General features: G+C 40.8%; 1 protein-coding gene across 10 annotated transcripts in view; it reads left to right on the forward strand.

Annotated features, from left to right (window-relative positions):
* Window positions 1–27,294, forward strand: part of AFF1 (AF4/FMR2 family member 1) — a 206,485-nt gene that overhangs the window by 87,900 nt on the left and 91,291 nt on the right. For 5 of the 10 annotated variants that reach the window (XM_032631940.1, XM_032631944.1, XM_032631942.1 and 2 more), the window contains one exon: window positions 26,545–26,668. In XM_032631940.1, the coding sequence (XP_032487831.1) occupies window positions 26,545–26,668 (124 nt within the window). Of the gene's footprint in view, window positions 1–26,544; window positions 26,669–26,999; window positions 27,041–27,170; window positions 27,192–27,294 lie in introns of those variants that run through there. The other 5 variants (XM_032631941.1, XM_032631945.1, XM_032631946.1 and 2 more) reach the window with 3 other exon arrangements.

A 27,294-nucleotide genomic window follows, 5' to 3' on the forward strand; every position in this document is an offset into this window, starting at 1 on the left:
GTGTATCTCCCTTTCCCACTCAGTTCCCTCTTAGAGTTCAACCATACTTATGCTAGCTCTCCATTAAGAAAATCTGTGTAAGTATAAACTTTGTACCAGATGGAAAAAATCAGGCAGCAACATTTACTAACATTAGGATAGTAAAAGGGTAGAATGAAACCCAGTATGTTATATTCGTTTCGAAATGGAGTTCTGCTACCTGAGGATGTTGGGAAGAATAAACAGTGGTCTGTGTCACTTGGTTTTAGTAAAGTTCAGAGTAAACCAATTAAACTTAGTTTTTGTTTTTAAATCGGAGCTATGCCCAGAAGGCAAAAAGCCCTAGATGGGAAGTTATAAAAGATTGAATATGATCATTTCTATCATATTGCTGATTGTGTAGCGGTTTTGTTTTAACCCTCGTGACAGGGGCCTTTTCTTACAAACATCTTTGTATTTTTCTCATTTTAACAGTCATAGTTTTCTAAGGACAAAGTGAAAATCATTAGATTTACTTCATGTGAGTTTAATTTGTAGGCTTTAAAAATCTTGACAGTTCTCATGATAAGCCTAGAATAAAACTTGATTTCTATCTGACTTCCCCCGTAATTCTGTGGTGAAACCCCTAAGGTATTAGTATTATCCATTATTTTAAAGAGCAAAGTAGAAGCTTCACCACTTTTGGTCTTTTGGTAGCTTGGTAAATTACTTTTTTTTTTTTTTTTTTGCAAAGGGGGTGGGGCACATTCACCAGATCTTTTCTCTCCCATGTTACTTGTCACTTTACGCTTTTTCGCAGCCCAGCTTTTTTTGTTTGTTTTCTTTTTTCGTTTTCTTTACAACTTTGAGGTATATTTTACATATCTTAAAAGTTGACCATTTCAGGTATACAGTTCAGTGATTTTTAGTTACTTTACTGATGCAAACATCATCATTAATCAATTTTAGAACATTTTATCCTCCCAGTAAGATCCCTCATTGACCCATCCAACCATTAATCTACATTTTGGGTGTAAATTTGCCTTTTGTGGGTGTCTCATGTACACAGAATCTTGTAGTTTCTTGCATCTGGCTTTTTTCACTCACATAATTTTTTGAAGTTCATCTGTGGCATAGCATGTGTCAGTAGCTCTTTTTTTTTTGCGGTACGCGGGCCTCTCACTGTTGTGGCCTCTCCCGTTGTGGAGCACAGCCTCTGGACGCGCAGGCTCAGCAGCCATGGCTCACGGGCCCAGCCGCTCCGCGGCATGTGGGATCTTCCCGGACCGGGGCACGAACCCGCGTCCCCTGCATCGGCAGGCGGACTCTCAACCACTGCACCACCAGGGAAGCCCAGCTCTGTCCTTTTAATTGCTGAGTAATTAATTCTGTTGTCTGGATAGATAGACTGGTTTTTTCCAGTGTTTTGCCTTTTGGGGGGGGTATTTGAATAATGCTGCTATGAACATTTGCGTGCAGGTCTTTGTGTAGACTATGTTTTTCTTTTTCTTGGTTAGGTACACTATGAGTGGAATTGCTGGGTCTTATGACAGTTTTGTACTTATTAACCTTTTGAGAAACCACCAAACTGTTTTCTAAAATATATGCTCACCCATAGCCCATGTTTAAACCGATATAATTCATTCAGTTTCTTGTGATTTATGTACTATTCTCACAGTCAGCTGGGCTGTGAAAGTAGTGGTTCTGAGATGTGATCAATTTTGCATTTGATTATTAGAAAATGTTTTAAATTTATATATGTCTTAAAAACACAACTCTTTTTTCCTATAAAGAAAATCCCTTTTGGTATTTTTAAAATTGATTGGGCTTTTTGATGAAGAAACTTATCAAGGAATGTTTAAAGAATACCAAATTTAAAGTATCAGTGCATGCTGTTGTCAAAATCGCAAAAGAAACTTCCAACCCACAATTCAAATGTCACAAATATATTATTAAATATAACTCCTTTATTTCATAACTGCAAAATGGTCCTAGAAATTGTTAACTTCAATACACTTTATAATAAAAACATTCAGGCAGAAATTAGCTGTTTTCATTCACTACAGCCTCACATGCAAAGATATGTTATCTAAATGAAGCTTCTGGAAATTATCATTGAAACTTGGGTCCTGCCAGGGGAAGGTGGTGACCACGTGCCCTCAGTCGGTGGTGTGCTCCAACCTTCAGGAAAAGATACATCTATTTTACAAACAGGAATATTTCATGAAATGCTGTGAAGTTATCTGTATGTGCATGTGTGATGGTAGTGATAGCGGATCATCTTTTTAGCACTCCACTGCCATTCTGTTTTTTAAAAAAAGGCTGTGAGGCCCTGGTTCATTGTCCACTGCACAGCTGCCTTGAATGAGTCTGCCCAGTGTGTCTTCTGCTTTGGAGGACATGTTATCAGAATTAACTGCTTCTGAGTATTAATTTTTACCTACTTAAAGATTACGTATCAGTATTAATAGCTTTATGCCTGTGGCCAATTCACGTGCGTGGACAGTGCTTTTAATATTGGTTCTCTGTATCCTGTATGGATGGAGCCTCACTGCTCCCTCAGAGCCAGCTGCAGCGTGTGCAGGGCTCTGAGCTTCTTCAGACAGATCCGGGGTCTCCCTCCCCACAGGGAGACAGAAAACCAGCAAACAAGCTGGCAGCAACACAACGGCAGACTGTGTTAGGTACTATGACAAAAATCCAGCCGGGCCTGGGCAGAGAATAAGGGAGTGTGGGGAACTTGTTTTCACGTGCGCCATGAGGACGTTCGAGGAAGTTAACCTGAAATGGAGAAAATGCAAATCATGACAAGTTAGATTTAATTGTCCTTTCAGAATGTAATAAGTGATATTGGTGGGAAGGATGGCATTTTTAAACAGGGTAAATATGGTTTTAGGAAATAGCCGTCATGTGGCAGTTTCTCAAAATAAAAATTTAATTGTCTTTGTGAATTCTACCAAAACTCAGCCCTATTAAAAAAATTTTTTTAAAAAATTTTCATGAAGGCAAAATGAGTTCCATAACAACATAACTTGAACTTTAAAAATAGAGACTATGTTTTCTAAAAGTTTGCTTTAATTGGTGCATAAATATAAACAAGTTAAACGTGGGAAAGAAATTTGAGAGGACATTTTCCTTAGTTTGGAAGCCATCAAATAAAGGATGTGATAGAATTAGAGAAGTCCTAGCTCAGTGAGGACAGTCATAAAGGAATGAAGATTTAGACTGTTGCGGAGGGTTTTTAAGCCTGGCTATTTTAAAAGGTTAATCTACAAAGCATCTTTTTATACATGTGAAAGGCTGTTATGGGGAGTGGGGTGAAAGATGACCTCCATCTCTGATCTTGAAGAAATAATTTATATATGTTAAGAGGTTTAAGCAAAGCCCGGGAATGAGCTTCTCATTGAAGATAAGTAAACATGAAAATATAGTAGAAGGTGGTGTTCTTTTAGTATATATAGAAATAGAAAATAATGTTCTACTTTGGATATTTTAGGAAGTAGCAGATGGTTTTAAGTACCTTTTTCTCAAGGGATTCTGTGGCTTCTTAAAAAAAAAAATGTGATCACAGCAAACTACTAGAGGAACTGAAAGTTCTTATCCTCTGCATGCATCACGGCTTTATTTGATTATATAGAGTTGCTTCAAGGATCCTGTGCTCATTATCACCTTATCTCTTTTGTACCTCTGTTTTATAGTTATTTTCAAATAGATGTATTTAGTTCGATACCTTTTGTGGCATGATATATGGTAATTTTGTGACTGTATTGTGAACATGTGAAAAGAAGGTGTATTCTTTATTTTCAGGGTCCAGAGTTAAACATGGGTTTGTACATTAGACCTATTTTACATTATTTCTATATTCTTTGTCCATTTATTCTGCCGTAGACTGGGAGATGAATAAAGATCTAATACAATTAGAGAATTTCTGTTTCTCCTAGTATCTTCTGAAGCTTTTGCTTTACAAATGTGGTTGCAATGCTTTTGGTGTGTAGATATTCAAAATTGTTACATCTTCATTTTAGATCGCTCCCCTTGAAGGTATTAGTTTCTTATGTATACTTCCAGTTTTCTTTGAGTAATTGTGACATTTTTTTAAAAAATAAAAGATATATCTTTACATCTTTCATCCACATGGATACTATTTTGGTTTAAGGAGTGGGAGGGGTGGTCCAGCCCCCCTCCCAGCCTGCCCCCAGACAAAACATTTTGATCTCTGTTCAAGAACCACCATCAAACTCAATGATTGTAACTTTCTAATATGTCTTAATATGTGAAAGACCTAATCTCCTTTCTTTACCCTTCATGCTTTCAGAATTTTCATGGATATTTTTTTCATGTATATTTTTCAAGATCGGCCTGAGTATTTTGTCAAAAACTGGGGCTTTTAATAGGGTGACTTCCTAACAAACTTATAAAACCTCATCCTGTTTTTCAGAAGTATTAAAGTTTTAAACAGGATCTCTGTTTTTTTTAGGTTTTCGTGGAATGGAAAAGGGTAAGTCCCAGTGCCAGGGCCTCCTGAATCACCAGACAGACACCACTCATTTATGTTGGAGACATTTGGGAAATCCTGTTTGCCTCAGTTTCTCCAGAAAGAAGTGAAAATGTACATTTGCTCTTGTCATGGATGAATGTATTATTAATATAACTCTAACTGGAATCGTGTTTTTGTAGGTGATTCACATCTGGCTTTGGGCAGAAACAGCATTTTGCAGTCTCTGTATTGCTGTGCATAGTATCTCACTTTCTAGCAGACTTTTTGGTCATTTGCTTTTCCTTGACCATAAAAGATATAATTTACGCTCTTTAAAAATATTTTTGTAGTTCAGTAAAATAAAAGCAGCAGTTTATTAAAGTTAATTGTAATTAAGACGAAAGAGAAATATCTTCCTTAAATCTCAACAACTTAACTAAAGATATTCTTTTTGTTCCTTTTTGGCTTTTTTCTTTATACATTAAATGTTTTCACATAGTTGAACTATTCTTTGTATACATTTGATAAGTGATTTAGTCAATGAACGGGGAAAAGATGATGAGGTTGGGATTACTTTAGGCTGTTGTGAGTTTTTGAGATTGTCATTATCTCTTAAATTTGAAAAGGAACAGATAAGACTTTCAGATCTTTTATGCTTGGAAACGCCATGCTAAGAATACATTTTTTAAAAGCTGAAAATAGCCCAGTTCATATTGACTAAAGCAAGGTGTTATTTTATACATTGTGCTATAGAAGCCAGGGTAGTAATGGAGATATTAACACACTGCCACTTGGGTTTAATAGATATTGCAGCCTGTTCATGGTTCTGGTTATGGAAACCACACTGAATACCATAGTTATGAACTTCACTCGTTCATATTTACTTATAAGACTGTCATAGTTGAAGAGCTAGTGTAGCTCACAAATTCATAATAATTGAAGACCCCTTGTAGGATTTTTTCTTTTCTATTCACACTTGCAGATAGTGTTCATGCATGTTCACACAGAACCCAAACATTGCCTCAGTAGGAGAAGTTGAAATCATATATGCAGACTGAAATCATTATTTCTAGTCATGCTTTTAAATATTAGTTTGAAAAATTGCTTTTTTGTTTTTTTCCTATTAGTATCATTTTAAAATCAGCAAGAAAATTAGGTGTTCCCTGGCGGTTCAGTGGTTAGGACTCTGCACTTCCACTGCAGGGGGCATGGGTTCGATGGAGATCGGGGGAACTAGGATCCTGCATGCCATGTGGCGTGGCCCCTCCCCCCAAAAATAAAAAAAAATAAAATAAACAAGAAAATAGATTTTTGACAATTGCCTTAACTTTGTAAATCTCAATCAAATTTGTTTAAATTATCAGGAATAGAAAATTCAGATACTTATATTTTTATAGAATTCCTTTAAAAATTGTGCCCAAACTGTAGGACAGCAAGGGTCACTGAAATTACTTATTTACTTGAGGAAACATTTCTGATTTAATTCAAAAATGATTTTTTTCCCCCATTGTATTTTCATAGTTGAGCTGGTAAGAGTGGGTGGTTATTTCAGTAGGTGTTGGGAAGTTTAAAAAGCATAGATAGTTTCCTAATTACTGATTTTCTCCCCAAAATGGGTTTGGAACACAGAAAGCAGCAGAAGCAGTAATGAAAATCATGTGATGAAGGTTAAACCCCCAGGCTGCACCCAGAATGTTTCTTCACTTACAGTACCAAAATGTCAAAAATTTGGAACAATAATGGAAAACAGTGCAATTGATGAACCAAAGCATACAAACCATGCTTGAATAAGATGGTTTATCCTATACTCAAGTTAGTTTTTTGTTTTGGCAGGAGGGAGGAGTGGTGTAGGGCATCTTTAGGTTTAATAGGAGGAGAATGTGGAAAAAAATGAGTTATTTTGGGAGTATTTCTGTTGGTAAACTTGGACACTTTGAAGGACAGAGACTTTATGTATAGTTTCAGTATGTGATAATAACAGTCATTTATTGAGCATTCCTTTATATTCGGAGCCAGGAACTTTGCGTATTTGATATCCCTGAATCTGTATGACAAGAGATTATCACTCCTATTGCACGGATGAAGAAACTGAGGCTTGTGGAGATTAACTGACTGACCCAGGTTACACAGCAAGTGACAGCTTGACACACAGCCTCTACTAATCTACTCCAGACTTTTCATTTAATTGTCTTATCCTCATACACTTATCCATATGGCCAATGTTCCTTGGTTTACTCATAAACAAAGGAAGGATGGAGAAAGTGGAATATGATTGTATGTGTATGTCCGTCTGTCTTTTAACTCAACTGTGACTGTGAAACAGAAAAAGGGAGGGAGAATAGGGAAACACGGTATGTGTAAAATTCCTCTCAGGGTGAAGAAATGTGCAGAAGAAATGTGAGGTCAGTCTTTACTAATGCCCAGCACTGGGAAGTACCTTTTCCCCACAACTTGGTCGCCACATGGAGAATGAGGGAGAGAATGCAACTGTTTGAAGTTGTGGGGTATTTGTAATTCAGGCAAATCCTGTAGTATTTGGAAGGGGAGATATGTATGAACCTTTGTGGATAAAGATGTGAAATCCTTTTTACCCCGTATCCTCCTCCAGGATGCTGCTTCCATATAAGAAACTCATTGTGGGACAAAGCAGACATCCTTCTACCTCTTTTTAGTATGAAATGCATGCACCCCATTGCCTCTGCTGCAGGACACCACACTTCTCATACCATCCTTGGATTCTCCTTGTTTTCTGCTGTTCTCTTACCTGCTCTGTATGCTGCCAGCTCTAGAAACCATCGTATTGTGTTTAATATTGAATTATTTTGCTTTCTCCTTGGGTAGGAGAAGAGTGGGAGGAGCATAGAAAGCACAGGGGTAGGGAGACCAATGCCTGTGTTGCTTTGCCCAGTTCTTGGACTCCAGCTGTATGTATTTATTAATAATAGCTCGCAGTTATTAAATACTTAACTATGTGCCAGGCACTGGGCTAAGGTAATTGTATGCATTAGGTAATTGAATTCTTACAGCAGCCCTAAACCTTTGGTACAATTATCTCCATCTTAAAGAAGAGGAAACTAGAGCTTAGAGTTTGTGACTTATGCGGTTGACCATAGCTAGTCACAAGAGTCCCAAAGGTCCCTTTCACAAATGTAGCTATTAAGAAAGATCTCCATGTTTGTTTTCAGTCCGCTTTCTCAGTAGAAAATAACTGACTTGAGAATATTTCTCATTCTCTACTGTAGTGGCTCTCAACTCGGGGGAGGAAGGGAAAGGAAGGAGGAGGAGGGTATCTAGGGTATTTTCCCACCCCCGCCCCCAGGGATATTTGACATTTCTGGTATATTTGATTGTCACAGCAGGGAGGAGGATGTGCTACTGTTCTCTAAGATAGAGGCAGGTGGTCCTGTTACACTTCCTACAGGGCACAGTACAGTCCCCACAATGAAGAATGATTTGGCTTAGAGTGTCAGTAGTGCCATGGTTGAGGACCCCTTCTCTGCAGGGCCCCCCTAGTTCATAGGCCTGGGGATATTTGTGCTTCAGCGAGCACCTGTGCATTGTCATCAGACTCCAGCTCAGTCGGTGCTGGCCCCAAATGTGAGTTATTGGGCCATGTTTGGGACATAGTGCGCAAGACACTGCTAGGTGCCGTGTGGATTACACTGCCCTGTAGAAAAGGGAGGAGTGGTCAGACTTCTCATAGAAATTCAGAAAATGGAAGAAACACTTCTGAGTGTGGTGAGGAAAGGATTTGTTGAAGCAGAGGGGCCATGGCACAGGCAAGGGCTTGGATGGATACAAGTTGCGAATTAGGGAAGTATCGATCCCGAGTGGATAGATAAAGAGCACAGTATTCTTTTTAGGGCTGGAGGTACATCTGGGGGACATTTTCAGGCTTCTTTCTTACCCAGTTGAGTGCTCTCTGTTTACTGTGCACTTCAGCAGTCATTAGCTCACTTAATCCTCATGTTAATCTTAGGGAATTGGTACTGTCATTAGCACCACCCCTTTTAACGGCTGATGTATCTGAGACGCAGAGAGATTAAATGACTTGCCCAAATGATCACAGCTAGGAAGTGGCAGAGCCCAGTTTGAACCCTCACTAACTCTAGAGACCATGCTTTTAACCAGCTTACTATGCCAGTTACCAGAGTGTTCTGTCCTGTCCTGTATTGCTCAGCATCCTCTCTGCCTTCCCCCAAATTCAACGAAACCATGGTAGGAGACTGACAAACAGCAGTCTCCATTTGGAGACCTTGAGTCTGGTTGCTGTAGCGGAAGGTGGTAGAGGGGTCAGAGGTGCCGAGGGTGAGTTAACGGAGAACTAAGGTGAGCCTTTTAAAGGAGCAAGGAAAGAATTCTGAGTGACTTGAGCCTCAATATATCTGGCAGGGACGAGGTTGATTGCAGTAGCATTTTGAACTAGTTCGAGGGAAAAAATATACAGAAAGGGAGATTGGTAGGTATAAGGTAACCACCTATTGTATTACAGATTTACTTGTGTCAAATGCGTTTCTAAAATCTGGGCCTTTTGTAGTTTAGATATCAGATGTAACTCAAACTAGGGAAAATAAAACCATAGAATCAGGCCCTCCTTAAAGCCCAAAGCTTTCTGGCCTGGTAATTTTGTAGGGAAGGACTTGCAAGAAAAACACTCTGAAATATAAAGAAGGAAATGTGATTCTGGTCGTTCCTTTATAGGCACTAAATCAGTACATGAAGAAATAGGACAGGAACCAAAGAAGATTAATTTTCCAAAACCTCACAAACAACCTAGTTCGCAAATAGGGAACAGCAACAATTTTTTTAAAAGTTGAAGATTGGAGGAGGGAGGCGGGAAAGGTGAATTGTCTTCTCAGTGGTTGCTAGGGAGATTGACCTGAAAGCTTTGCAGATGGGAGCCTGAAACTCACTCCTACAAATGTGTCTATGTATCTCTGCTGGATCACTTGTAGTTTCTCAGTAGAGCAAAAAGCAGAAGCCAGAGAACGATTTTGAAGCAGTGAGGTAAGGTTTTGCTCAGCGTGCTTGCACAGATAGCACTCATGCAGCTTGCACACAGCCACTCAAGCTGTTTCAATTCTGCTCACCGCAAATGCGATCTGTGTCTCAGAAGTTCAGGACCTCTCTTTAGTTCCTTTCCTTGCAAAGTCCACCGTGCTATTTGATAGAGGACCATATGCTTCCCAGGTATCCCTTTCTGATAAAACTTCAGATTGCACCAGAATTCTCTGAATGTGTCTGATGAAAGATGTGGGAGCTCCCTGCATGTGGCAGCCTTTCAGATCCTACCATATTTACTAATTTATTCTTGTGGTGGTTTTCCTTAATATTGTAATAGGAACATTTTCAAACAGAAAAGTTGAAAGAATTCCACAGGAAAAAGCCTCATTGCCAGATTATATTATTAACACTTTACTATACTTGTGTTACCATATGTCTGTTCATCTCTTCCTTGCTGTATCCATCCAGTAATTTGTCTTTTGTGCTTTTTATGTCAGTTGCAGATATCAGTGTACTTTCTCCTAAATACTTCAGCTTGTATGTCATTAACTAAAGTTAAGTGTTTATATACAGGGTTTTCTTTTTTCCCTTCTGCCATAAAATTTACTTGCCACAAAATGTACAAATCTTAAGTGGACTGCTGTGTTTTGACAATGCATACATCTGTGTAACCCAAACCCCTGTTAAGTTACAGAACTAGTCTTAGGGTTATTTTTTGGTGTGAATGTGGGAATATGATTAGAAGATGAGTAAATAGACACATTTTTATTTTATTTTTCCTTCTTTCAGGGTGTCATTCCTGTTTTTTTTTTTTAATTATAACATGAGTTGTATGTCCTTGATAATATCTCATTTTGTAGATTATTTAGGTAGTTTCTTGAGGTCTCAGACCAAAACCTTTGGGTAAGGTACGTTTTTCTTTACCTAGGTTTCTCTTACTAAGAATTCTCTTGGATTGCTTTATTGAGTTTCTGGGATTTTCGACCCTTCCAAGATATGTTGAGTATTGTTTTAAAAATGACTTTTCCCATGATTGTTACAAACTAAAATTTCTTCTGTGTCTGTGATTAGGGATATGGTGACTGCTTTCCTAAAAATAAGCAAATCCTTCTTTACAGAGTGCTTTGAACACTTAGTCTGACTCCAAAATTATAAAAAAAAACTTTTTTTTGTGGTATTAGCCTTCCCCCCAAGTGAAGACACTTTGTGAGGAGTAAAGACCCTGTCCATTCTTTTAGACATCCCTATTTTTGGGTAACAGTAAAATGCCTGCTACTTTAAGAGTGTGTTTGGGAATTTCCTGGTGGTCCAGTGGTCCGTGCTTTCCCTGTCAAGGGCCCAGCTTCAATCCTTGGTCGGGGAACTGAGATCCTGTGAGCTGTGCAGTGCGGCCAAAAAAACAAACAAACAAAACATGCATATGTTAGAGGAATGCTAGGATGATTGGGTTGTGTTCTTCCAGGGTTATGCTGTGGAAGTCACCGGTAGCGAGGCAGGGGCTCTCCTGAAAGAGGTGGACTTAGCTGATGTCCCTCATGCTTCATGGGTGGGCCCTGGGCTCTCAGAGCCTCCCTCTTGGGCAGGATGAGAGAAGTCTTGGGGTGATGGCATATCTTCCCTGGCAGCGGATCTGCAGATAACCAGGGACCCCAAGCTGAAGTTGTAATTTGTCAATCAAATGATCTGGTTGCGTATTACCTGCTTATTTCTGTTCTGTTATCCTCCAGATTTTGGTAAAGTCTAATGTGAATGTTCCTGTCATTTTTCAGCTATTTCATTGTAAGAGAATAGTTGTTGAATCTATGATTGGCCCAGAGTTGTGCGGGAAGCAACATCCGCCTGAGGGCAGAGTGGGTGCAGCAGCCTTAATTAGTGGGAGATCCCCTAAGAGGTTTTAAATTCAAAGGAATAAGACATCAGACAAGATGTTCACTCTACCTTCATTTGAAGATCTCAGTTTAATTTCATCAAGGCTGTCAACCTAACAGATGTCCTTTTATTTAAATAAAGGTACTCAAATCTAGTCGTGCAGTCTCCCACCAGACTTCTAAAGAACCAGGACATTTGAGGAACAGTAAGTTCTGACCTTTAATAGCAGCCACTGGCTTAATTCTTCATATTTTCCGAAAACCACACCCGCCTGCTGGAGTAGATAGCTCAGGGAAGTTGGCTGGACTCACTGTGCCTTGGGAGTTTTTAATCCCAGAGCTTCTTCTAATGTTTTCTTCTGCTCTGCCATCTCTCTCACATCCTGTCTTTTCCCATTTATTTCAAACTAAAATTAAAGAATTGTAGTGTGAAGGCCATTATTCCATTGAAGATGCAGCTGGAACCAGTGACTGGCATGGTTTTTATGCCTCATACAGCTCCCGAACTTCCAGCAACACGTTCTGTTTTGCCACCCTTTTGAGGCTGTTAACTGTTAGTCCAGGCAAGGTATTGGAGATGGGGAAGTTGAGCCCTGGAGACAGCGGGTAACATCGTAGAATGCGCAGCACTGGAATCTGCAGGCTGCCCCCTTGGGACGCTTCTCACTACACACTACATTATGCTAATCTTTTTGAATAAGGGAGACAGGCATTAAAATTAGATAATTAAGAGATAAAAGTGGAGATTTTCCATCTTTCCCCTCAAGGCAAGTAAGCTGGTGAGAGAGAAATTTGGTGTTACTGAAAGACTTGTATATTCCAGAAGAAATTATTTCAGAAGTAATCCTTTAAATGAAACACTCCAAAATGAACTTTAAAATTCATCCTTTGTTTTTCTTGTTTAATAATTCAGGGATTGACAAACCTTGTCTGTGAAGGGGCAGATGGCAAACATTTTAGGCTTTACTGCTCATGCATTCTTTGCTGCCACTACTCAACTTTGCAGCTCCTCCCTCACCTCTGCTGTTCCAGGACTGCAGCAGCTATAGACAATATGTACACCAGTGGGCAGCGTTCCAGTAAATGTTTACGAAAACAGGCAGCTGGGCCAGATTTGGCCCACAGGCCATACTTTGCCGACCCCTAGTCTAGTCCATTTTTTTGGTTTCTGCTAACTTTGTTCAGTGTACGTTTATAAGTTGGGATTAAAGCATTGGTTAATGTTATGTCAAATAGGAATGTTAACCACCCCACCCCCTACCCCCTGCCTCGCCCCGCGTTTGCCACTGGTAGCCTTGTTCTCCTTTAATTTTACTCGCCACTCTGAAATTTCTGGGCTAATCATGTCAGGAAACTAAGGAAGAGTTTGGGGTGGGGATGTTCAATTAAAGGTTTCTTTTAAATTTACTACTGAACTTTTTCAGTCCTGGGATTGTGACTGCTGGCTCAGTAAACAGAATGATACATTGGAGGTCTTGAAAAGAGTGTATAATCATTTGAATTAAGAAGTCAGGCCAGACTCTGCGCAGCAAGGCTTTGTAATGGGGGCTGGTACCTTGTGGGTGTTGGGACTGTGCTTTTTGGGGCGGCGAGGAGGAAAGAGGGTGTGGGAGGAGTGATGAGTTTTGCTTTTGTGATCATCGTGGCCGCAGTTAAGTCCATTTGCATTCTAAACTTTGACATCCCCGCTCTGTTCATTGCCTAAAATTGACAGTTTTTGGGGTGCACCCTATTTGAGATCATTGTTTCAGGCCGAGGAAAGTCCACAGGCCGTATGAGGGCATTGTTGCCAGAAGAAAGGTCATTGAGGCCTAGGCCAGCCCAGCGGAGAGGATGACTGCAAAAAGCTGTCATCCCCACAAATAACCCAGAGTTCTTTGGACCCTTCCTATGAGAAATTTGGCGTTGGGGAACGAGGTGAGATGTGTGCAAACACCCCATGGCCAGTGATCCCTTTCTCAGCGGGGATATGGGGGTCCCATCTTCTCTTCCAGACTTCTGCTCATCCTTCAAGCTCAGATGTCACTCTGCTCTTAATTAAATCATCTAAGGCCCCTCCATTTAGACTTGGTGTTTTTCTCCCCTGTTCTTTAGCGCTTGTAACCAACCTCTACAGTCACTCTTAGTGGTTCCCCGCTTTTGTATTTTTCCCGCTAGATTGTGGCCTCCTTAATTCTTTTGTCCCTAGGTCTAGCACATAAAAATCAATATTTACTGGAAACAAATAGGTCTTCTGTTACCGTTCTGTGAGGATTAAGATCTTGAGTCGGGCTACCGAAAACCATAGATAGATAAGTGCATTAGTGCTCTTAAATAACTTTAAATGGCATAAATAATATTTTAAATGCAATTTTGTTTGGAGGAAATATTTTATAATCAGAGGCCTTGTTTAATGTGTTATCAGTATATTGGTAATTTTGAATGTTTGCTTATCATTTCCTTACAATGGCTATATTAGCCTCAGCTTTTCAAAGAGTTAAAAATGAAAATGTTAAAGCATTATAAAGGACATAATCTCTCAAAATCCTGAAGTGTACTTCTTTTTTAAATAATTGAGCTCTCAGATTCTCATTTGCTAGCATTGAAGAAGGTGGAGGGATGCTTTATTAAGTTTGATAAGTACCCCTTGTTTTATGCAAGTGAGCTGCCTGTTGGCAGTGATGGGGAAAAGATGATCTAGTCTGCATATAAATGTTCCTGGCTGGGCCAAAATCCAGCCGAGAGAATCCTGACAAGCTTTGGAAGGCTCATAACACTGCTTAGCAGAGGTCGAAATGAAGGGAGACTTCTCCAGAAAAACAATGACTTACTGTTTAGCTTTAAGCCGATGCCAATTATAGTGGGTGGTAGGAGGTGAGCTGGGGTTAGGATGAAAATGAGAATATTTAGAAACATGTCATTGTTGCTTGTTGCCATATAAAATACCAATACATGTTTCCAGCTTTCTTCTCCTATAATAATCTCCCTGTTTTTCCTACTTGAAATGTCTGTGGAATGAAATGGAATAGATAATGAGACTGCCTCTAGTTTTTATGACATTAAGCTTTCTTTCTGTGAAAACAAGCTTGGCATGTGCAGTTAACCAAAAGAAGAGAGAACTGTAAGTCAAGAGGTAAAGGGAAAAAAAAGTGCCGATGGTTCTGTAAAAACACTTACAGGACATTTTCTTACATTTTCATCGTCTGCTTTGTGCAATATGCAAGTAAGATTAAATATCCATGTGGCTTTATTCCATGTGATTGTTAGAGCCTGGAAACTTTTTCAGTCTTAGAAGGTTTCTCTCTTCATATGTGTGTCCACAGCAGTCTGTTTAACTAGGTTTAAAATATAATTGGCAGTGATTTCTACTACTAACAGTCGTGTGTTGATTGGGGAATGGAGAATCGTTAAATTTAGTTTTTAGATATCCTCTCCTTTTATGGAATGAGCTTCCTTAAAGGGATGGAGGAAGAGCCCTACAATTTTGGTGGGTTTGTTCAGTAACTGAAAACTGTATTGGATCTCTGTGTACCCATTTAAAGAATAAGCGTTTCTTAATATTTTCTTCTTTAGAGCAATAAATTGCATCTTGCCAGTTTCCTTATTATCCCATTGTTCCCCACTGTTCTTATCAATACACAGACATTGCTTTTCCTTTCATTTTCCAAGTGTAAGCCTTTTCCTGTTGCTTTTTGCTGTTGGTTAGCAAGTCTAAAGGCTGAGCATTTGTTCTGGCTGAAGCTGTATTTGGTACTTTGGCCCAGTTTCAAACAGTTCTTCTTATCGTATGTGGTGCAATTGGTTTTCTGGAATGTGTGTTAGAAGTTCAGTCATTGGGAGGTACTCTTCCTTTGGAATGGTAAATCCTGTACAGTTTTCCAAGCTGTTCTATAGAATGTAATTTGTTTAATTTGGTGTGTGTTGGGAATTATCTGGTGCTTAAGCTGCTAAGTGACAAAAAATATCCACTTAGTATGTTTGATCTCTTATGACTGTAGAATTAGTCTCTTCTTTAAAAGAACAAAAAACAAACAAAAACAACAAAAAACTTGCTCCCGAATAATTTGAGAGAAGAGTTGCTTTTTAAAATCCCTTTAGGGACATTTTAGCAGTCTCATGAGACACAAGATGAATTTGGAAATGATTTTTCTCTTGCTTTCTATATGGTACTTGAAATTTTGATGTATTAGTCATTTAAAGGATTCTGTCCATAACTGCCTAGTTTTTAAATAATGACTGTCTTTTGAAAATGCTTCTGTTAACTTCAAGTTGTATGATTTTCTTTTAAAAAAAAAAAAAAGAAAGAAACCACTACTGTCTTTGCATCTGTATGCAGAATTCCATCCATTCAGCCAGTATTCATTTAGCTTAATGGGATAGAGTTGGGTGCATAGTGAGGTACAGGTGAGAAAAGGTGACTGACCTTCTGCACATTCTTCATGGAGGTGGGCGGTGGCGCCAGACATAGTTAAACTGATAAATGAACAGACAAGACAATTTTACTGATAAAAAGACAAAGCAGGGTGAAGTGCTAGAGAGCTCCTGCTGGGTGGGGAGAGTGGCCATTTAGGTGTGGGACCTGTATGAGGAGCTGATAATTACCGGAGATATTAGTGACAACATTGTCCTCAGCTCTAGGACCGAGCATCCAGACGGGGATCAGCAACGCACAGCTCGACCTATTCCAGGCATGGAAAGGCCTGTGTGGCTAGTAGTTGAGGAAGGGCATGGGGAGGGGAATAGATCTGGGAGATAGCAGTTGAAAGGAAGTGGGGATGGAGCCTTCCAGGCCAGGCTTCTGGATTTTAGTCTTGAATGCTAAGGGCAACCTATAGAGGGGGCTTTCAGCAGTGGAAGGAGCCACATAATCTGATTTGCATTTTAAAATTATTCCTCTAGATCTTGTATTTTCTTTGTTTTTCCCACGATGCATTTACAGCAGCACAGAGAGATTTTTCATTGTGGGAGTTTTGTTGCTGAAGTTTTACTCCTAGAGACAGCTTATTAATATTTTTCTGAATCTTGTTGATTTAAAATTAAATGTGTATTTGCTATAAATGTTACCCAAACTTTTTTTTATCCTTTGGTGTAGTATACTTTTATGATTAGTTGAAGAATAAAACCTGTAACATTAACTGATAAACATGCGGCGTTAGCTGAGGCAGCTTTCATGGCTGACCTAGGAAAAATGATGTCAGCTTCCTTCTAGGTTTGAGTCATTTGATGGGTACAACAGTCTGGTAAAATCGGTTTTAGGTATCAGACAGTGAATCATATTTTGTCATCAAATAATAAATAAGACTGGCAGAATTCTGCAGAATTCTGGATTGTTTGCAATTGAGTAATGCCAGAATATAATCGTTATAGTCAAAGACGTGTATTAAGTAAGCATCACTATTTGCTAAGCTCTCAGGAATAGTCCTTGTCCTTAAGGAGCTCACAGTCTAACCAGGGAAATCTGTAGGCACGTATACAGTTCATCTTGTTTTTGTAAATGTAAACATGGTCAGATTGGCAAGAACAGAGGTATCCCAGAGAAAGAAATCATTCACAGCAGGAGATGGAAGGTGAGAGTGGAGGTCGAGGCTAGAGGCAGTGATGTTTTGGATGGCTTTGAAAGTCAATTTAGGAATTCATCAGGGAACTAGCAGAGAGAGGAGGGTTGTGCTTTCTCCCAGTTCCTTGTGTTCAGAGGGTTGAGAGGTGAGGGAGTGGGCGGAAAAGGGTTTGTGTCCATGAGGGTAAGTGGAAGCCAGGTGGTGAAGGGTTGCTTGGCACACCTACCCCTCAGCTTTAATCCTGTAGGCAGCAGGGGACTTGGAAGCCTTATCAAATGGGTGAACAACAAGATCAGATTCATGATTTTTAGAAAGAGGCAGCTTTGTGGAGCGCATAGCCCAGGATGAGAAGTGAGGAAGTCCACACAACATTTGAATTTTGGATGCTTAATTGATTTAATGCCCCAAACGTTTTTTTAAAGTTGAGTATGAATTAAATGAGGCAAGCATTAAAACAAGCAAACAAAACTTCAAGCTTGCTTGTCTACATTCTTTCCTAGTTTGTGACCGCAGCATTCTTTTAATTTGTGCCTGTAATGATACAGACTTTCACCAGCCTCATTATTTTATAGGTATGTGATGTGGTCCTTCATGGTCAGTTGAGTGTGCAAGAAGAATGGCCTGGGAATGAGGCCAGAGCTCTGGTTGATCCTAGTACAGACCAGACTTGCAGGAAGAGCCAACAGCTCCTACCCGTGTTTCTGATGGGTGCCAAATGGGCACTGCCAACCAGCAGGCCGTCAGAGGCAAGGTGGCTGTGATCATCAGGGGTCTGTATAACTAAAGGGGGAGATGTAAATAACTAGTCAGGGGGCAGATTTATCTCTAGTGATCCTGTTTCCACTGCGGTGAGTAACTTCTTTGTCCTTTCAGTTAACTGCAGGTGAGTACTGTCAGCATTTTAGGGAACCCTTCTCAGAGACTGAGTTTTCTGGAATTTGGCAGTAACAATAAGACGTTCTCATTTCAAGTAACATTAAAAACAAATACTTTATTAACTGCCAGCTATGTGCATCATCAAAATCTTTGAGAGTGGGAGTGATTTCTTCTCCCTGGTGTGGTTTGTGTAATTGTCATTGGCGTGATGGCCTTCTTCCGTCAGTACTAGTTTTCTGTTTTTTAAAATGTGTTTGGAAGGCACAGGACTTGGGGTACTGCACATGGGAATGCATTAGCTCATTCGTCTCCTTCCCCCTCATCCCACTTTTGTTGGGGCTGTGTATCCCCACCCACACCGTTTCCCCCATGTCCCCTCTAAGACCAAGTAGTAAGAGGACAAGTTCTTGTGCTTTTCCATCTATAGGGCAAAAAAATGCCCCTCAAAATATATTTATATGATTAGAAAAAATATTTTTGTTTTTTTTATTTTTTGGCCTTGCCACGAGGCTTGAGGGATGGATCTTAGTTCCCTGACCAGGGATTGAACCCAGGCTATCAGCAGTGAAAGCGGGGAGTCCTAACCACTGGACTGCCAGGGAATTCCCTGTGTGATTTATTAAGAAGAACAAAATGGGTTATAGTGAGACTACTCCAATTAAAAAACAGCAGCTGCTGGTGTTTGAACTTTGGAACATAGTCTTCAATGCAGTTTTATGAAGGTGGGTCTATAATTATTATTTAGCAACGATCTAAGACTGAGTTCAGGGTCCAAAATCAATTTTCAGAGGTTCTAATGAGAGTTATTGCCAAAATGAGCAACACCCCAATATTTCTTTACCCCTGATCTTGATACTGTTATATGGATATGAGGCTATTTCTTTTGGTTTTAATTAGAACATTTAACTACACAACGAATAAATGAATACTTCCTTGTGAAAAGCACATTAAAACAGAATTTTAAAGCAAGAAACTCCCTAAACCACCAAACTACCACCTACTCCCTCCACCCTGATCTGGTGCTCCTTCTTGATAGATTTTTGTAAAGTATATCCTTTCAGACCTTTGCTCCACATTAATATGCCTGCAGAGGACCTGGCAGGTTCATTTTGAAAAGTAAATTAGCATGTCTCTCGTTAAGAGTGAAGTGACTCAGTTTTTTCCCCCCAAGCTTGCCCAGGTAGAGGCTGTTTCAATTTAAAACTCATAGTATGCCTTTAAGGTATATGAGATATCTTAAAGGTTGATTGAATTTTGCAAAATGGAGTCACAGCTCTTCTGGTATTTTAATGAGGCTGAGCATTTTGTGGCAAGCAGAAGTGAGTAGCAGACAGAGCTGTTAGAGATGATCCTTTAGGAGCTCCTCCAGGAAAACACCTGTGACATACTGCTATTTTGTCATTTCGCTTTGGCTGGTATTTATTTTTTATATCATATTAGATTTTGTTTTAGAATTAAGTGATGTTTTCTTTATATTTGTTGTGTGTGTGAAGTGGTGGGGCAGGTAATGAAGGTGATACCCTTGAAAGATTTAGCTGAGTAATTTTTATCATGAGAAAGCCGGTTGTGAATTCTTTCACGTGCACAGAGCGGGAGCCGAAAACATTTTCTATTCTTTGAAGCAACATTTCTTCTGCCTTCAAACATGGAGCCACTTTGATTTCTCATTTTAAAATGCATTTATGAGTGATACAGTTTAATGACAAAAAAAAGTTGGACATTTTTTCATAAAGCCAATGTGCAAAATGTTCTCTGATCCCCGGATTGTAGGAGTAGAGGACATAGAAACAAAGGCCAGAAGATGGACTTAAAAAGTCAACAAGGGTGGCTTCCAAACTAAAAAAGTCACTTGCGTGACGAATAATCACCCAAGCCTGCTGTCCTTTTGCCTCTGTCACTTTGTGACGTATGTCTCCACTCTCTAATCCAGAGTTGCCTATCTTTTGTGAACAGACTTATGAGTTTTATGTTTTGCTCTATCCTTTGTACATTCAAACCAGAATGGCATAGTGCTGCTAAAACAGTGGAAAGACTCGTTCTTTTCGAGAATTAATGCACCCTGTCGATTTCAGGATTTACCCTGTCCTTCCCGCCAAATGTCTCTTCCATGCCCATGAAAATAACTACACAGGAGAAATTGCACTCTGTCCTCCGAGAGAGAATTTAACTTTTAAACTTGAGTCGGTCACATCCATCAGAGGAAGGTCTGTGCAAAGTGACCAGTCAAGGGTGATAAATGGGTAGTCAGCTGTGCACAGCCTGCCCTGTGGGCTGAGTTGCCATGGAAGCGCCTGGTGGCATTCGGGGATCCTGCATGACTAACCTAGATTAGCAGCAGGGCCCTTGGGCTCAGCCTGGGGAAGGTGCTTACAGCCAGATGATAGCAGAGCCAGCACGCCCCCCCGCATCCCAAGCCCAACTTGGGCCTTCCTTCCCCTCCTTCCACATAGGCTCTTTCCTTTTCTGGTGCAGGGGAAAGAGAAAAAGGGGGATCACTCTCACTAATCCTTACAGAGCTGTGATTTCTTCATTTTATCTCAATGCTCTAATGCATGGGCCCATACCCGCAAGGAGAAGCATTTGAAAAGTGGGAGTAAATGTGCCCTGACAGGCCCCAGCATGGGGTTGACCAGACGACTGCATTCAGGGGCTGACTGGGCCGTTCTGAATTCCTCAGGAGTTTCACCACCTCTCTGAAAGCCAGCGCACCCTGGCAGGTTTTAGCTTTCCAAGCTTTGTTCAGGCTCCCGTGATGCTGATGGAGAGTGGTGGAATTCCGTCAGTGAAAACATCTGTGGCGCAGCCCACCTTAGTAATGGCATATGAGTCTCATATGTCACTGCTCTCTCTCACCAGGCACTGGAAATTGAAGCCTGTGGTTTCCCCTGTTGGTCTTTCTAGTTCACTTAATAATAATTAAAAAAAAAAATGTGGTAGAGGAGGTGGTTTGATGTATTTTGCAGAAATCTTTCTGAGGCATCGGTGTTGAAACTTGCAGATGGTGGACAGTAGTATATGATCCAAAAGCAAGAACCTGCCTACTGCAAAGTAAAGTTATTCCCTATCTAAAAATATTTTTGCACACTTTTGGTGGAACTCACGGATGTCTGCTGGGTGGTCCGACTTTGCACCGGGAGGGGGGGGCACGTCAGCACGTGGACTTGTTTTTGAATGCAGCCAGCTGCTTCACATCACCATGTGACTTGTCCACCCCCCCCCCCCCCCCCCACACAGGTGGGGACTCCTGGGCTGACCAGAAAACTGACACTGAGGCCCTAGGAACATAGCCTAGGTCAGCCAGCCAGAAGTTAATGGGAGTGGAGCCCAGTATCGGGCATATAATGGCTACTTTAGTGCAAGTTTATTTTTAGTCTGTTCTTGAAAGAAATTAACGTGAAGAGCCCCTTAGCACATTAGAGATGACTTGTGAATCCAGAGGTTATTTTGGGGTCAGTGACCTTAAATCTGTAAACTTAAAAAAGGCTCTAACATAAGAATTGTAGCCCAGCTTTTATAATTTGAAGAGCAACTTCATGCTGTCATACCCCTCCCCTCCCACCCCCCACTCCCACCCCCAGTTAAGAGGGCCTTCTGTTGGGTCCATGGGCAGGGACAGACCTGTATGGATACATTTAAGGGAACATGTATTTTATGACTCTGAGATGCTCTGCTGGCAGGGATAATACCTGAATTGTCGATGTGTACCTCTTTGAGACTAAGGGATTATAAGCAATTATGAGTGATTGTAAATTAGCACATTTTAGCATGCCTTCTTTGTTTGTTCTATTTAATATAGCCTGAAAGCTTTACTAGCCACCGAACTGTGACTCAGAACGGAAGCTTTGGTGTCAGGTGGCTTGCACTTGAATTTTCAGGTCTACCATTTAATAGCAGGTTGATCACTGAGCCTTATTTTTTTTCACCTGGGAAACGGGATTAATCATCTCCCTCTCACAGAGTAGTTGTGAATATTAAATAGGAGGCTGATGTGATTTGCCTAAAGCTGTCCCCACTGATTTGCAGGTGCTAAGTGGGGGCTGTCCTTGGCTCTGCTGCTCTCATAATTGCTATTGTTTCTTGGTAAGCCTAAAGCGATCCATATAGCCCCCAAAGACTGTGCTCTCTTGTACTCTTCAGAACCACCTAGAAACTTGTTTAACATTCAAATATCAGGTGCCACATCAGATTGAATCAGAAACCCTGGGGGCAGGTCTCTATGATCTGTGTTTGAACAAGTCCTCCAGGTGCTTCGATGCTCACTGAAGTTTGAGAACCTCTTATCTAATGCAAAGAGCCATGTAGAAATCAGTGAAGGAGAACTTATACAGTCGTCCCTTGGTACCTGCAGGGGACTGGTTCCAGGACTGCTGCTGACATCAAAATCCGTGGATGTTCAAGTCCCTCATATGAAATGGCCTAGTATGGTCCTTCCAAGTCTGTGAGCTCCACATCTCCAGACATGGAGGGTCAACTGTAACTCACTCTCTGTGAACAGTGACAAAGTCTGACAAACCTGATGTTGGGGTGAGGTTATCCTGTGAGAGCAGGAATGCTTTTTTTCCTTCATACCAGAGGAAAAACTGCCACCTTTAATTAAGAGAAGTGGTTGTCAACTTGTAATTATTCAAAGGTAATTACAGAGTTTACGAATCACGTAGGACATTTACTGCTTCCTAAAGTCCCCTCATTTAAAATTCTTCCATCCACCCCCTCCTTGCTTAAACCTTGGTTTAAAAACAACAGTGGTGTGTAAGAGGCTGAACAATGGTTTACTCATGCTACTAATTGTGTTAATGTTTTTAAAATGTAAACTTCCCCTGATTTCAAAATGGAACCAAGAAAAAGATCATGAAAAAATTTGCCTGATACTTTAACAAACCATTCCTTAAGCCATTGTAAACTTAATAATAAGTAAAAGCCAAATAAACCAGAAAGCTGCCCAGTATGACTGGCAAAACCCTGTTAGTTGCAAGGAGAAGGTAGACAGCATAGAATGAGGGCTCACATCTTATCCTATGTCATCATCCTGGGGCTTGGACTGGTCACTTCCTGTTTCTTCTGCCGCCTTCTGCCCTGCCCAGGGGCCTTGGTGAGTGAGACCCAAGAGGGAGTTGCCCAGCAGACAGTGTGGGTGAAAGTGAGTTTCACTCACCAAGTTTAGGCCTCATAAAACTCATCCTACCAGTGACACTTGTGATATCTTTTCCTCACCTCACTATTTTTGGGTTTCTCAATTGAAGGGTGATGGTGAATAAGAAAAAAAAAAAATACACTCAAAGCTCATCTCAGAATTGGTATAATATTACATATGTCTGCCAGTGAAATCTGGGTGTGGCTTTTAAACTTTTTTTTTTTTTTAAACTAATGAAGTCAGATCTTTAATTAAGCAGAATCCTTAATTTAGTAGAATTCCTGCCTGGTAGGAGGCCTGTGCCTCAATTTTTGAATCCCAAAGCAGTAAGCCAGTGTTTGGAATTTCGTAAAATTGGGTTCTTCTCATTATTTTTGTAGCAGCTTTGATTATTTTGGAATAAAAATCTAGAAGTGTGCTAAAGCCTAACTGATGCTGAGATAAGGCCGAGCTGATCGATTTAGAAATACTTTAGTAATTTTAAAACCACTGTAGCTTTTCTTAAATGTGTGTGCAGTTGACAGGAAAGTTAAGCAAGGACCCTGAGCAACCTGATAGTTGAGATGCTACTGTTACACACTCTCGCTTTTCAGTCTGGGACTGAGAATTTTGCCATTTGGGCTGCCCTTTCTGAGGAAAAGGTAGCGATTACTCGGAAGTGGGCAGAACTCTGCCTCTTAAAGCAGAGCCATAGGCCAGGAACATTCAATAAGCAGTCAAGCTATAGAAACTCCATTGACATAACCAGCAGGAACAGACAAGGGAGAACTCCCTTTGTGGTGAGACTAGCAGAGCAGACACCCTTGCAAAGCAGCTTCCCCTTCTATGTGCATCCTGTGTGGGCTGTCTGTACCAGGTAGCTTTGCAAAAGAGAAGCTTGGGAGTTCAAGTTGCTTAGAGGACAGTTGCATGCCCTACCCCTCCCTGCAAACAAAGTGGCTGTGAAGCAAGTTTGAAGGGAAAAAATTATTTCCTGATCAACCCTCTTTTTTGGCTCCCACGGTTGGATGTTAATGTTACACATTGTGTGTGTGTTTTGAGCCAACAAGAATTAACAAAATTGGGGCTTCCCTGGTGGCGCAGTAGTTAAGAATCCACCTGCCAATGCAGGGCATGAGTGTTCGAGCCCTGGTCCATGAAGATCAGACGTGTCGCGGAGCAACTAAGCCCGTGCGCCACAACTACTGAGCCTGCGCTCTGGAGCCTGCGAGCGACAACTACTGAGCCTGCGAGCCACAACTACTGAAGCCCACGTGCCTAGAGCCTGTGCTCCGCAACAAGAGAAGCCAGTGCAATGAGAAGCCCTTGTACCGCAATGAAGAGTAGCCCCTACTAGCCACAACTAGAGAAAGCCCACGTGCAGAACGAAGACCCAACGCAGCCAAAAATAAATAAATTAAAAAACAAAAAGAACTACCAAAATCATAAAACAATTGAAAGGAATTCTTGAGTGATCAACAGGTCCATTGTGCTACTGTCAACTAGAAATAAGTCTGTGTGAAATGTGTGAGATTCAGACTTCTTAAAGAAGACTTCGTAAGCCAGTTTCTGTTTTAGTTTTTCCTAAGTGTGTTGACTAACATAAATGTTCACTTTGCTGTTCTTTTAAAATCTGATATCAAGATACCCATCATCTAGGAAAAGTTTTTGCTATGGTGATCTAAACAGATAATTCTTTACTACATCCCAGTGAATTCAACAGGGTAGCGCTTAGCCTCCTGCACACACACACACACACCTCCCCGCCTCCCACAACCTGTAGATTGAAGGGCTATGGAAATAGCAGACACTCATTTTTTAGATGATTATAATTTTTAAAAAACTGTTTTTGCACACCGTGTCTTTCAGAGTTAAATTAAAAAATTACAGGTGATATACTGTAAGCATAGTGGCTGTTTTTAAATTAAAAAACATTTACTTCTATGCAAAGTACCATGCTTTAGCACCAGGAGGCAGAAAAATATGAGAGGTTCTATTATGATGGGCTTGACATTCAAGGTGAAAGGGGAGAAGGGGAGAGAACCAATCAGTATATTAAGTCAGGTGGATTTGAGAAAGCCTTTAGAGTGGGTGAAATTGGAATCACTCGCGATCTTCGCTGGTAGCTGAAAATTGGGGATAGTAGTATGTGGTTGAGAGAGATGGAGAGGAAATTCTGTGTGATTAGAGTGAAAGCATCGAAGTCCAGGATATCACCGAGGAGCAGGGAGTGGTCTGGCATGACTGAAATACAGAGGTGGTTTGAGGGAGTTTTGTAGGTAAACTGGTCCTGGAAGAATGGTTATCTTTCAGTAAAAGGGGGGTCTGGGGTGGGGGTGGGTTAGAGCAAGAGGCTGCCCTTTACCGGGTGTGTTCGGGGAATGGACATGACTGTTAGGTGGAATACATATGGTAGGCCTGCAGGGAGACAGGAAGGTAATTTCTAGGGTAGGTCTGTGCTAGATTATGGGGGAATTTTAATGCCAAAGGAAGGGTTGAGAGTTTATTCTGCAGTAGCAAAGAGCCATTGAATGCTGGTTATTTTAAAATACGGATGGTGACATGAGAACCAGAGCCTTAGATCGGATTTCTCTCCTTGAGAAGGCTAAATTAGAGGGACAAGATGTGGAGGCAGGGAGACCAGTAAGTAGCCTCTTGTCAGAGGAAGTCAGAGAAATTCTGAGAGGGCCTAGGTGCCGGGAAAGGGGTGGGGGAGCGTGTCTGACATCAGGGCTGGAATTTCTGAGGTACATAGAGCCTTGGAGAAACAGTTGAATATTTTCCGATTTATTCACATGATGTTGGGGGGAAAGATTCAGTAGATACTCTAAAGCAAGTCTATGAGGACAAAAGTCTTAATAGTTCTTATTTTCATTATTCTTACATAACACATGTCAGGGTTGGGAAGGCGTGGCCCGAGTTGCTGACCTAAGGCAAGCCCACTTTTGGTTTGCATGCTAAAACTGCACTCTTTTGGGTTTCCAGCTTCGTGATTTGTTTGCCAGTAGATGCATTTTTAACCCCTTTGGTGCCGGGGCTGATGATTTAGGATACATTTTTATGTGGTTTAAGTAGTGCAATCAGATTATAGTTTCTTAGTAGGTAGAGCTGACATCTAAAATTGGATTTTCCCATCCTTGACATTTGAAATGAGAAATAAAAGTTATCTTTTCAGGTTTACATGCCAAGACTCTTCCAGTAGAGTAGGCTGAGAATACAGTAAATGCTGTTTTGGGTGCCTGGTAATCTTTTAATTATGAAATAAGCCTTTGGATTTTAATCTTCCAAAATATAAAATACTGATCCAGGAAAACAGCCTTTTTAAAGTTCACATCCTGCTGACTCCGTCAGATGAAAAGCGTCCACCTCTACCCTCTATTTCGCAAGGCGAAAGTAAAAATATCATTAATCTTGTCTCAGTCCCACCACTGACTATAAAAGACTCTTCCATTTGGAGTCAGTCCTGAGCCATGAAGCCAGTAGCCCAGAGTGAACGCTTAGTTTTCCAGAACCAGGACCCGAAGCTGGAGGGTCGCGGCCAGCTGACTGAGGCCTTAATCTAGGAGTGGGACGAGGGACTTGGGCTTTCTTTAAACCAGCTCCCTTGTCATAGAGGCTTCCTGAGCTGTCCTTGCCTCCCTCACACGTGTACGTATGCACAGCAAAGCTTGGATACTGATAAACTTTGTTTTTGTTCTTTTGTGGCATCTGAAGCAGCTTGTACAATGAAGACAGAAACCTGCTTCGAATTAGAGAGAAGGAAAGACGCAACCAGGAAGCTCACCAAGAGAAAGAGGCATTTTCTGAAAAGATTCCCCTTTTTGGAGAGCCCTACAAGGTAATTTCTTTCTTTCTTTTAAAATTTATTTATTTAATTTGTTTTTGGCTACATTGGGTCTTCGTTGCTGCGTGGGCTTTCTCTAGTTGTGGCGAGCAGGGGCTACTCTTCGTTGCGGTGTGCGGGCTTCTCATTGCAGTGGCTTGTCTTGTTGCGGAGCATGGGTTCTAGGCACGCGGGCTTCAGTAGTTGCAGCACACGGGCTCAGTAGTTGTGGCGTGTGGACTCTAGAGCACAGGCTCAGTAGTTGTAGCACACGGGCTTAGTTGCTTCTGCAGCATGTGGGATCTTCCCTGACCATGGCTGGAACCCGTGTCCCCTGCATTGGCAGGTGGATTCTTAACCACAGCACCACCAGGGAAGTCCTACAAGGTAATTTCTTGAATATGAGAAAGTCTGATTTATCACCATATTTGACTTCATGATGAAAGTGAGTTTGAACAAGGGTCACACTTGTGAAAATAAAACAACTTATCCTAGAGATCGTTTTTGAAAACAAAATATGAAAATCTTCTGAACCTCGGTAAGTCAAAATTACCAAAGTTTGTGGTTTTCTTTTGTAATGTTCGTCTCCTGTATTTAGTAATATTTGTCCTTGGCAGGCTTCTCAGCAGGGGAATTGAGTC

Source organism: Phocoena sinus, chromosome 5 (assembly GCF_008692025.1).
Source record: "Phocoena sinus isolate mPhoSin1 chromosome 5, mPhoSin1.pri, whole genome shotgun sequence".
Lineage (NCBI taxonomy): Eukaryota > Metazoa > Chordata > Mammalia > Artiodactyla > Phocoenidae > Phocoena > Phocoena sinus.